Consider the following 12,889-nt stretch of genomic DNA (forward strand, 5'->3'; position numbering starts at 1 on the left):
AAAGTGAATAAGAAAGCAATGATCCCAAGTTAACGGCAAGGTGCTGTGTAAAGAATACCTGATAGGCCAAAGGGATATTGGAGAAACATGAAAAATACAAAGCCCAGTTACCTCAATTGTGTGACTGAACCAGTGATGAGGGACACAGTACTTCAGACATTAAAGATAAGGACTGTCTGCATTTCAGAAAACAAGGTAAAAGGCTCCATAAGACACCTGCATTATGTAGAAGGACAGTCTGCAGACTGGAAACATTGAGAGAGAGGAGAGAGAGAGAGAGAGAGAGAGAGAGAAAGAAAGAAAGAGGGAGAGAGGAAGAGGGAGGAAGGTTGCATGTATGTGTATATATGAAATTAATTAGATTTATGATTAATCATTAGTATTTCTGGGCATGCTTGCTGTAAGGATCAAGTATAAGAAAGCATATGAAAGAAGATGACAGTTGGGAAATACATATACTACATGAAACTGATTGAATATTTATAGAGGAGAGCTGGGATTTGGACTTTCTGCATTGCTGCTGCAGTACAGGATCCCACTGAATGCTACCCAACTCAGTGCTGTTCACAGATATTCAAAACTGTTTCATGCTACCTTACTGTGTGTCTTGAATAAAGAAAGCTTATGATCAAATCTGGTGTCAAATTGAGCCTCATGGATGGACAAATTCAAGGAGTCTACTTCTTGGAAGAGGCAATTAGGAACTGGTCTTTGCAAGTAGGACACATAGCTGCCCCCTGAAGTGATCTGTGGGACTCTGAAACCTTGGGAGGAACAGCTAACATTTACAGAAGGCCTTGATTATCCGGAAGATAAGAAGTGCTCAAGAGTAGAAAGCATGTCAATTTTGAAAGAAGAAGCTTACTAAAATAAACTACTAAATTAAAATTACCTACTTTATACTTAAGTGAACAGGAAGAGCTTTAAAAATTACTGATGCTATATCCCAGTAGATATTGTGGAGTGTCATTAGCCACACAATCAGATAATTTAATCATAACTCCAGAGAAGCTGCAAGAAACTGGCTAAAAAGTGAGATTGCAGACTTAAATAAAGCAAAAAAGTCTTCACTAATTGTTTTGTCTCACCCCACCAGGAGGAAAGTGTGTTTGTCTCTGAACAAAGACACTCCTAACAAGAATTTTTTAGACGCCACTCATGATTTCTCTGAAAAAAAACCCAGCCAACTTATTTGAAAGTCTCAATAGCACGTTTCAGTGAGATGCTTGGTCCTGAGCCTGTGTTCAAACTCAGGTTCAGAGAACCATGACTTCTCTGCCATTCACTGAAGACTTCCATTTGTTATTAGATAAATCAACATATTCGCATGAAAATCATTGTATTACCAATAAATCATCAGGCCATATGGTTTTTGCTGAAGGATTTACCTAACCATTCTTCAGCATCAGCTATGACAGTATTTCACAAGGCAAAGAAAGCCTAATTTGGGGAAATTTTCACAAGTCTAAAAGCCATTAAAACCAAAGGAACTAAATGTTCACACTCCTTTAAGAAGTACAGTAAATTGGGACCATCTCACACATAGACTGAAAAATAAAACACATCTGCATAATCCACAAATACCTGAGAATGCATGAGTCAACAGGGCTGAGCTGGAGTCAACTGGCTAGAAATAGATTCCAGTGTGATTTCAGTAGCAGTCAGAGCCTCATTAGTAAATCAAGCTTCAAAACTGTGAGTGGTCCAGGTATGTATATATTGAAGGGTTCTATTCCTTGATACGTGTGCTTCCTGTAGGCAGAAAGTGGTAAACAGAGACACTGACCAGTCAGAGTTTGTGCTGCTGTCCCAATGATGAGAGGCTCTGCCAAGCACCCCACACGTTCCTGCTGGATTCTGCTCCTCTACAAGGGTCCAAAGCACAGCTGCCAAGGCAGTGGATGTCACCAGGTCTGGGAACGTGGGGTGTAGGCATCAAGCTGCACTGCTTGTTAGCAATCAAAGGTGCATGCATAAGGACTCAAAACCCAGGTTTAAGAGGGTTATTAGGTGCTACAATCACATTCCTTATATATCAGAAGACTGTATACTAAAAATGCTCTAAACCTTTAACTCAAAATACCTCTTTGCCTTTTTTAGCCCTGTATGATTATCTGCATTGCTGCCTGTTGCCCATGTACACTCCAAGGGTTGATGCAAATTTTAAAAAGTGCAAATCAACCTTATTCAGTGGAAGTTCTCACACAGGTTCTCTCATAATGGCTTAATTCATGTTTCTCACTTAAAACTTAGATCACAATCAGTATCAACAAAGCCAGACCTGACTTAAAATAATCCAGAAATTTAAATGTACAAATACTGTGTGAGAGAAAAATCTTTATCCTACAACAGAGTAGAGTAAGATTTCAAAAACTAGCCACAGTAATAAGGCAATTCATTAAGGTCTCCAGCTTCATAAATGTGATATGAAATGAGTGCTATGAAGAGAGATTATATACGAACCAGTTCTTCAAAAGTTTAAAAGTTGGTTCCAGCTCCTTAAATACAGACTGATGCTTGTATTACCTCCTGCCCAGGTTCATGGCAACAGATTTTACTATAAACTTCAAATAATATAAAACAAACTCTCAAAATCTATTTTCATCATAAGCATGTCAACAGAAATGCTTTCTATCTAAAAGGGACAGGCAGTAAAGCAAACTCAACATGAATTGCCCCTCCCTGTTCCAAAACAGAACAAGTTTCATTTCTACACAATCTGCAGGACTTTTAATTCTGTCAAATGAATAGATATTCTCTTGAAAGACACAAATTATCCTACTGAACTAACCCATAATCCACATAACCCCTTGTCCTAAGGGGTTTGGCTCACATTTTTAGGAAGAGACCCTAAGATCAGACCCAGACTGATACTGCTGTCCATCACTCCCAAAGTCCCATGGTCTCTACATTAGTTTAAGCAAGAAATTTATGCTTAACATTGCTTTGAAGAACACATCATACAGCTGTCAAGTCTATTAAGCTTCATTTCCAACTGCATTTTAATATTCACAAACCAGGTTTTAGCCTGATCTTCAAGACATTTCACATTGATCAAAACACTAGGTTCTACACTATTTGTGTTGCTGTCATCAGAAATGGAATGAAGTAAGCTACCATAGAATCTGCTTATTCATCTGTAACCAGATATATACATTGGACTGCACAAACACAGTTGTTTCCATTTGTTCTTTAAAATCCCTTTAAAATACATGCTGTATTTACCAAAAGATAGAGGATATGCAGCATACTTGAAATAAGATCTACAATGAAGCATTTGACTTAGCTGAAGGAAATCAATGACAGATTGTTTTAAAAAATAATGTAATTTATGCGTAAGCATCAATCAAGAACAAAAACCCCACAAATCCTCCCCAACCGTAACAATCAGAAACCCCACCTCCATCCCATCTGAAACCAGAAAATTTAAATACTTCTAACAAACCTTGCTTATTGTATCTTGAAGTCCCTCCATCAAAAGAAGTCCTTTTCAGGTAATTCTTCCAGAAAATTTAGAAATCAACTTTGCAACATAATGAACTAAATACTCCAACTTTAATATTTTGCATTCATACCAAAAAACAATTAACAGTTTTTACAAATAGTGTTATTTACTAAAACAATTCTTGTACAACAGTGCAGTATATCTAAATATATACATATGCCAACATCAAAGGGAGCATCAAAACAAACAAAGCCAAACAAAAATGCACTTTGCTACTGTGTACACTTTATTAAAACCAAAGCAGACTGCAGCAGGTTTTTCTTTTTCATGACAAAGACAAAAATTATTTGGATTTCAGAAGAACATGCAGGATAGAAAAAAAAACTCCTGCCACCTTTTTGCCAAGGTAGCAGCATGAAAAGGGAACTTTAGATCTGCAATTTACATCGTAGCAAATGGAATGTTCTTAAACACACCCATCCTGATTTAAGAAACAAGGCTTCAAAAATGCACATAGTGTTTTTTACATATTGAAGCAAAAAGTTCAAATGTCAAAGCCTTCTCCATGTTTTCCTATGGTGTTGAACAGTGTATGTATGAAGGTCAATATTCTTCACCTCAGCCGAAAGTGTGAAAGGAATAGCTGTAGGCTGTAGTGTGGAGCTGATCAGCTTTACTAAGATTGAATAACAGAGTAAAAATGATTCTGCCTGCTGTTGGCAATGGAGGTTTTTGTAATGTTTATTCTACCTTTTTCTTTAAAAATATCTCTTCCAGTTTTTAACTGGAAAAATTATGCCTGTTCTTCAAAATAGACACATACATGTTCGCCAAAGGAAGGTGCAGTGGTACATGTAATTCTAAGTGTCAGTGTAGCTGCTCTAACTAGAGATATCTTTTCTCATTCTATGAACTCCAGCAGAGAAGGAATAAGGTAACACCTTTTTACACAAAGACTGAACAGATATCTTTGAAATATGAGTGAAAAATAAAGTGATATTAGAGAAAATACTAAGAAAATTGGAGAATGAGGTATTAAGCAGTTCTCCAGTGTAAATCTGATGTTCCTGCCATCTAGAGGAAATCAGAGAACTATAGTAGCAGCCTAGATTTGATCAGCAAAATATGCACATGGTATTAAAAGCAAATCTATCTCTGTTAAATCTAACCATTTGCAATTGGGCAGAATTTTCTGAAGTTCAAATTTATTTCAGTTCCCCCTGCCTCAAAATTCATGAACAGTAACTGTACCATGAGGGCAGTATGCTGCTCCACACCTGTTGAGAAGCATGCAGGAATTCTTATATTTTGCTCCTTTTTACTGCTGTCTCTATGTGCTTTGGCAAATGACATTACAGACACATCTACACAGCACCAGTTACTAAACAGAGGTGGGCAAATACATTGTGACTGTTCCTGCAACTGCACACTCTGAAACCCACTGCCATGACATCAGTATAGAAAACTTTAACACAGTACTCCAGGATTTTTCCTGGGAGGTTTTACAGTAAATCTTGACACCTTTGTTATGCCCACATAAATTGAGATGATATATATGGCTAAAAAAATTTTGCTCACAGAAGTGAAATGTACAGAAGGCACTTTCCAGAGTTTGCTCCAGTTCATGCTAACCAAGCCACTGAATTACCCCTTCTGAAGTTAATTAGTATTTTTCGTATTCCTTAATTAAAGGGTAAAGTAAGAAAGGGTTATACAAAATATCTTGAACACGTTTTAGCCTTAAATTGAAAATTTACATGTAAAGAAACAAGACATTCATAAATCAGGTCTTCTATTGGAACTTGAATTACATTTCCAATGATCCCTTACTTTCAAATAGTTTACATTCTGACACTTTATTTAATTGCTAAAAAGCTTTTCCACGCAGTAGCTGTACGTGTACTTTCCACTGTTCACTAACATTTCAGTGTTCAATACTATAGAAAGGTAGAAGATAAGTAAACTTGGCCAAAACAATGCATAAACAAGGGATCTGAGAATAAATCATGGCAGAGAAGCACCAGCAGTGGCATCTCCAGGTTCATGATAAACCAGCAGAGAGGAGGTGAACTGAACTGTCAAGAGAGTATGAGAGGATGACTGCAGGAATTCATGCAGTGACAGCATCTAGCACAGTAGGAGAAGGCATCACTTCAGAATATTGAGCATACAGGGCACAAACAAGCAGGAAGACATTTTCTGATAAGAAAAATCAACATGAAGTAATAGAGCTCCAAATTAAATTTAATCTGAAAACTGCACATGAAATGGAAAATGTAGGTTGCAAGAGAAACACTAAGACTCAGAACCTAAAATTATAGTGACCTACTCCACCAGTTGTAGACAATGAACTCTGTTTCAAGGTCAACTAAAATTCCCAGCCACTACAGGAGATACCTTAGAGCAGTGACTTTAATACAAGTATGGAGGGAATAGAAAGTGTCTATCTTTTTTTTTTTTTTTTTTTTTCCCCACAACTTTCATTATATTGAATTTAAAGGGGGACTGAATTTTAGTGAGTGGCGTTTTTTTTTGGTCATAAAGAACATGAAAGGTGATTTTAATTTACATAAAAATGGATGAATGCCCAAAATAAGCAAGCTGGAGAGCAGAAAAACTGTGATACACATAAGGTTTCAGTTTCAAATGAGAAACCAGGATCCAGCATTTCTGTATATCAAGGAAAACTTCAAATATTTTAAAAACAATGACAAATTACTAACAAAGTGTATTTTTTCTAGGTAATTTCTATACAGAAGTTCCATGTGCCCTTATTAGGGAACATGTGACACAACATGGGAAAACCTCAGAATATGATAGTTAATATCAAAAAGACTATCTTGATGCTTTCAAGCTTCTCCTTGAATCAGGGACTAAGAACAATGGAATAAAAAATTATTTTCACTTTTGTGTATAAATTATACATTTCTATACACACTGAATATCTGATTTTGAAATAAGACACCTAATGCATACAGAAAACACTATCTAAACTGTACTACAACTCCTTTCTAAAGACATAATTTCTTCAATCCATAAAATGTCATCCATGATGCAGTATGTCAGACTGTTGTTTTTTTCTTTAGTATTTCTTTTCAAATTCCACAGGCTTTTGTGATGACACCAAGTACTGAAATAATTCATGACAGTTTGCAAGGATATTTGAAAATTTTAGAGAAAACAAGTATGTGAAAATCCGAGCATTAGATCAACCAGCTGGCTAGATGATCCCCAACTGGAATAGGTCAATCTTGGGCACGTTTTGTAACCACCCCAGTCAGAAGTTATGTAAAGCAGTCATCTGAAAGTATCTGGCAAAACACTGATGTCAATTAAAATAATGAACCAAAGGCATGTTAGGTAACTGCAAGCAGATATAACAGAGCTCATTTTATAGTGTAATGTACAATTGCGACATTTAATTCCAGAAGCATCACACTAAAATATAGTACATAAAACAAACAACTTCTGACATACACACAGGACTAAAACAGATCTGATGTTGAAGCCATCTAGTATTGCTCTAGTGGAATTAGAGCGGCTGGAAAAGATAAAACCAGGATGGGTTACTAGATGGAATACAGACACAAAGTAACAACACTCTTTGTACAAGACACTGTTCAAGCACACCTGAAATGCTGCCTTCCATTACCATGTTACTTTTGCAGCACCTCATCCACAGAAAGAAAATACCATGCTTTACAAAGCCATGTGGCTGAGTTATAGAGGAACACAAGGGTTTAAAACGGGCTAATGCATGTTGCTGCAGAAGAAAATTTAAAGGAACCCAAAAGTGGATTTAGATGAGATGCCTCATAAACTATTCAAACTATAGAAGGGCTAATAAACTCAAATGGTACAACTGGAAATTGAAACAGACATTTAAGGCAGAAGTGTTTGTGTTAGAACAGTAAACAGAACAAATTGCTAAGCAAGGCCACAAGAGATAAAACGAAGCCCTGAAGGTTTGTTCAGAAAAGTGATTTACATGTCCATAATTCTGCATGTTCTAATTAAGAAGAGTTGAATAAAATAGTGTAATTCATGTTGTGTGTTCCAGTTTAAAACTCCATTGTTTCTCTTTCAAATCTATTCCTCTGTCTTTCTTTGGTGTAATCTCTACCAACACACACAGAACACAGTTCTGGCTCTCATTAAAAAAAAAAAAAAAAAAACCTTGGAAAAATAAATTACATGCTTCTCATGATAAAATGCAAGATCCTGATCTGTTTCATGGTCCCATGATATGTTTAGCAGCCTCTGAATAGTAGTTTTAAGTTAGTAATTACGTCCGAAGCAGAATCATAATTTGCTGTTATCCCCCCAAATCATTTACTAGTTAACAAGTTTACTTTGGTAGATAAGCTATCTAATACATGATACACTTGAGTTCAATTCAAGAAGTAGTGAAACTTATCTAAGTCTGTAAATTCTTATGTAGACCTTAGCTTGTAATTGTAACCATGATATGCAGAATTACTGTTTTTCCTGCACTGGAAAAAGTGACAACTGTCTTAAAACTAGACAAAACTATGAAATATGGTTGTCAGTTCATGATTAAAATAAAATAGTAAAGCAAATTATTTTTAAACATAGTGTTAAATATATTCACATGACCACCATAGTTATACGAAATGGGCACTACTGCAATCACACACTATATGTACATAACATATATGCCACAAGAGTTTGCAATGGTTGAGTTTTCACAAACTAGCCAATTTAACCATACATAAATAATCTTGTACCAATTTTTAGGCATTTTAAAAGGAATTAAATTTCCTAAATATATCAGTTCCTCTGCAAAATTAAAAAAAATCCTAGAAAGTCAGTGCAAATTGAACTTGTTCACCAAGAGAGATTCTTATTAAGCTGAGGATAAACAAAGTTTAAGAGATTAAATGAAGAAACTCATAGAATTGCCAACCGCCTTTAGCAGAGGTTAAAGAAGATTAGGAATCAGAAGTCCTGGATCCTATAGCAGAGCCTTCTGTGAGTAACTATGCTGTGGTTGTTGAGGTGGTGGAGGCTGTGGTTGTTGTGGAGGTGCTTGCTGAGTGCCTGCTGTCTGTGGCAGAGCTGTAGGCGCTAAGTTATAGTTTGGCACCTGGGACATATTAGTTCCAGCATTCTGATAAGCAGCAACATCAACAGTACCAGGTGGTGGACTATACACTGAAGGCTGGTTAGAGTAGGTACTTCCAGCAACAGAACCAACCATTGCACTGAAGAAAGAAAAAAAAAAAAAAAAAAAAAAAAGAGAGCAAAAATATTTAAAGTAGAATTAACAAGCAATTTTCCAATAGAAAAGGAAAAATTTTATTGCTTCTTCAGCTGTTCTATTTATACACACAAAAATTTCTAACCCTGTACACATTGCCTATTTATAACTGTAGCCAATAAGTATTCCCATCAAAACTCAAACACACTCCTCAGATTTAAACAAACATCAGACACTCCCCATAGGTTTTAAACTAGACCATGAATCTGTACTTGTTTTAAGGTGCAACATGGAAAACCATCTATCTTCCATTCTGTTAATTAAAAAAACCAAAACCCAGCCAACTGTTTTAAATAGCAAAACAAGTCAGATGAATATGCAGAAACTCATATTTTATACTTTATAGTTATACTTTAGCAGTGTATAACTATCTTTGTGGACAAAGTCTAGCAAACACATTAATGACTCAAGGTGGATGTCTCTCCCAACTTTTTAAAATAAAATTACTTTCCACACAGAGTAAACAAAACCAAAAAAAGCAAACAAACAAAATTCAACTAACAAAAACCCACAAACCTTTTCACAATATAGGTAACTTTAACACAGTTTAGCACCTCTGGCCATCTACCCAATGCAGAAAGCCTCTTTTAGCTTCCTTATTTGGGCAAGCTGTATAAGGTTTAGTAAGTAATCATAGCCCATTTCTTTCCCAAAATTAGCAGTATTCTCCCCATTCTTCTGTTGTATTTGACAAAGGGACAGTAGAAGATACATTCTAAGAAATTATGCAGAGACCAGCAGATAATCTTCATCATTAAAATATATTAAAAGTTACTACTACTACTAAATCATGTCTGTATAATTTTCTCAATGTTTTAAATAAAAAATATGGAGCTATATAAATTACATATTTCATATACATAAAATTAAAAACTAGATAAAATTTGAAAAACCAATAAAAAACTTAAGTTTGCCAGGAATTGTTACTAAATACATGACACCAATAAAAAAGCACTCTGGGAATGATTGCACTGAAGTATCTTTCAGTTGTTTTTATTATAATTATACTTCTATAATTTAAAAAAGAGTCTCTGTTTAAATTGATTTAAACTTGAATAGGAAAATATTTTAAATTACTTTGTGTAAGACGTCTGTGCAGGCTGACCAGGAATTACTGAGCTGGCAGATGGAGTAACTGTGCCTTGGCTGAGAGAAGGGAGCTGTTCTGAAGGAAGATTGTAACCTTGAATGTGGCCCATCTGTGCACTCCCTGCCACCAAATATGCATTACCTTGAGTTTGCCCTGGATAAACCTAGGAAGTTAAATAAAGCAATATTAGAAATAAAATACAAGAAAATTTTCTATTTAATATCTGACTTCAGAACTTAAAGACATCCTCTCAAATCTTTTAGGCTTTTTTTTTTTTAAATATCAGTGAACAGCATTTAGCATTTAAATTGCTGAAGTTTAAAATGGTAATTTTTTCATAGCATCATTTTCATGTTGAATTATCTATGAATAGATGGAGAGAAATTGTACTCCTTTGGTTATTTTCTTTGAGCCACTATGCAAAACCCTGGCAATTTTACTTTTTAATTTTATGCAACTTAAAGCCCAAGATGGGCTTTTTCCTTGATCAAAAGGAACTGAACAGAAAAACACTAAAAGCATTAGAACCCACAAAAGGAGAGGATCCAAAGCTTGTAGCTGAAAATAAACATTTTTATTTTTTCAGAGACTATGCAAAAAAACCAAGAGAAAACACTGCTCAGTCAGTGTGAACTCGATAATGTCAATGGCTATTAAAGGTTACATCCTTACCTGAGAGCCAGAAACACCAGATGACTGCATGTAATACTGCTGGTTTTGTAGTTTTGCGTACATGGAATACATTGGGTCCTCATTCATCAATTTGTTATACAAAGAAAGAGCCTCCATTACTTTAACATTGAGCTCTGAAAGTTCTGAATGCTTCCTAGAAAATATATTTTACAGTTTATTCTACAATTTAGATAACTTTAGTATAAGACAGACAACACAGAATAATTTCATGAGGTGTGTTAAATAACATTTTCTTACTGTGAAGTGATGCCTGACAAGTGCCAGTCAAATGGTACAACACTATAGATTATTATGTGACTATGGGAAAAAAATCTTCAGACCTCTTCTCAGAGAAACTACAAATAAATACACATATTTTCTTTGCCACATAAATTAAGATATTATCAAGTAACAACTGTGGTATTTCTAATAATGAATTTTCATTTCAGTCAAAGCACATGGCATTTCTTTTTACCTGTCTATATCCTCCAATTTTTCATCTATGAGAGGTCCCATCTGGTGGCACATTGCTAGAATAGAAAGACATTAAAAATATCAGAGTATTAAACACTTCCATACTGCAGTCAGAAAGAAATTTTTTTAAAAAATAGATATAAATAGATGCTAGTCCAAAATTTTTTTAATTCATTATTATAATCTGTAAGTCAAAAAAACTTTAATAACAGAGGTTATGAACAATTTAAGAATGAGACCTAGTTAAAGTTTGCAGTGGTGGTACAACTTAAAGAGTATTTTTATATATACATATATATATATAAAGTATATTTTAACATATATATGAATTATATATATAAATATATACATACATATATATATGTCTGTATATATATATATACATATATAAAAGTATATTTTAAAAAGTGAAAAAACCCCACATTTAACATCCAGGAAGTATAAAACTGAAACTATTTTGCATAAAGAAGTTCAAGTAAATCAAAAGATCATCTTTTCTTCAAGGAAGAAGATTTGCCACTGTACCGTAGGTCATGTGCTCATCCAACTTTAGTACAAAAAGACTATGAAAACAATGAAGGAGAAAACTGGTTGCAATGATTCAGTCATTTGCACATCAAAGACACTAATAGCACACTAGTCTCACTAGAATTCTAATTGGTGGAAGGGGGCTTTCCAAACCAACAAAAACCAACACAAAAGCTTATCAGAATCAGAATGAAAAAGCTTTAAAATAAAAAAAAAAAATGCACCACATGCCTCCTCTCAGCACAAGGACACAGGGCTCATCTAACTGCCAAACGAACCACGGCTAATTAGCAGAAAGGCAGAGTTTGTCAAATGTAAAATAAACAGACATGGAAGCTGAAAGGGAAATTTTTCATATTAGAAATGCAGAAGATCCTGAAAATGTCTGAGCCATGAGTGAGAGGACATCATTATTGAGTTCCTTGAAGGCAACTCCAGGTGAAAGAGGAGTTCTATGAGGTACCTGTCTGCTTCTTTGAATCTGGGATCAGTAATACATTGGCAGAAATGCTGGGAAACAATGTACAACCTGTCAAAGTTCTGCCTACTTTTATGTATAGCATCAAGTGTGGCAAAAGGCGTGACATGGATTGTTGAGATGTCTGTTAACATGAAGAGTGCTCTGCTGCAAACCACAAGCCCTGGGCTCTTGAACACATTAGGATAAGCTCTCCAATTCAAAGGCATTTGTGACTGGGCATGTGGATGGTAAAAGAACATGAAGTAGTTTTTCTGTCAAATGTTGAGCAGCATCTGCCACTACTGGTAGGAACCAAGGACTCAAAACACATCTATAGCAAAATTTTCAGAACCTATGCCAAGAACAGTTCACCAAAGCCTAACTAAGTATAGAGCAAGTAACCTTGAATTAGCATTGTAGAACTGTATGTACCCACATGTTTAGCAAGTGCTGCTGCAGGTAGCTGGGGAGTAATCATCTGACCACACTACTGCTTTCAGGTTCTAGAAGGAGTCACATGGTTAATCATAAAATTTTGCGTTGCTTTAATGATCTCACAATGCATTTTGAAGCAACTCCTAAAGTAAGCCATATCTGTAGGCTGGTTGGCTAGCATACATTTAATTTCTCTGCCTCTGTCCTGGACTAGATACAGGCAATCTGCTTCTTAGACAACAGCCTCTATAGCTATATTTGGGGCTTGAAAGAATAAAACCAGTCAGGTTTCTTTTTACCTCTTTAGTTTCAGGGGAACTAGAATATGCGTAGACATGTCACTGATGTGAGTTCCTAAACCAGGATTCATCTACAGACATTGTGAACCAGATGGGTGTGGAAACATGGTTGATATCTAAAAGTTTACAAACTTATATGCATTTTTTAATTATTACCTTCTAGACAGATATAGAAACTGCCATTTTCTTAACAAAATTTGGCATC

At 35.3% G+C, this 12,889-nt stretch overlaps 1 protein-coding gene across 2 annotated transcripts in view; it reads right to left on the minus strand.

The window, feature by feature from the left end:
* Positions 1–3,536: 3,536 nt before the first annotated feature.
* The window catches only part of STAM (signal transducing adaptor molecule), a 34,673-nt gene continuing 25,320 nt past the window's right edge, over positions 3,537–12,889 (minus strand). For both annotated transcript variants that reach the window (XM_066316622.1, XM_066316630.1), the window contains exons 11-14: positions 10,964–11,018; positions 10,489–10,642; positions 9,804–9,979; positions 3,537–8,670 (exon numbers count right to left, since the gene is read on the minus strand). In XM_066316622.1, the coding sequence (XP_066172719.1) occupies positions 8,421–8,670; positions 9,804–9,979; positions 10,489–10,642; positions 10,964–11,018 (635 nt within the window). In that variant the 3' untranslated portion in view covers positions 3,537–8,420. The remainder of the gene's footprint in view (positions 8,671–9,803; positions 9,980–10,488; positions 10,643–10,963; positions 11,019–12,889) is intronic.

This window comes from Sylvia atricapilla, chromosome 1 (genome assembly GCF_009819655.1).
Source record: "Sylvia atricapilla isolate bSylAtr1 chromosome 1, bSylAtr1.pri, whole genome shotgun sequence".
Taxonomy (NCBI): Eukaryota; Metazoa; Chordata; class Aves; order Passeriformes; family Sylviidae; genus Sylvia; species Sylvia atricapilla.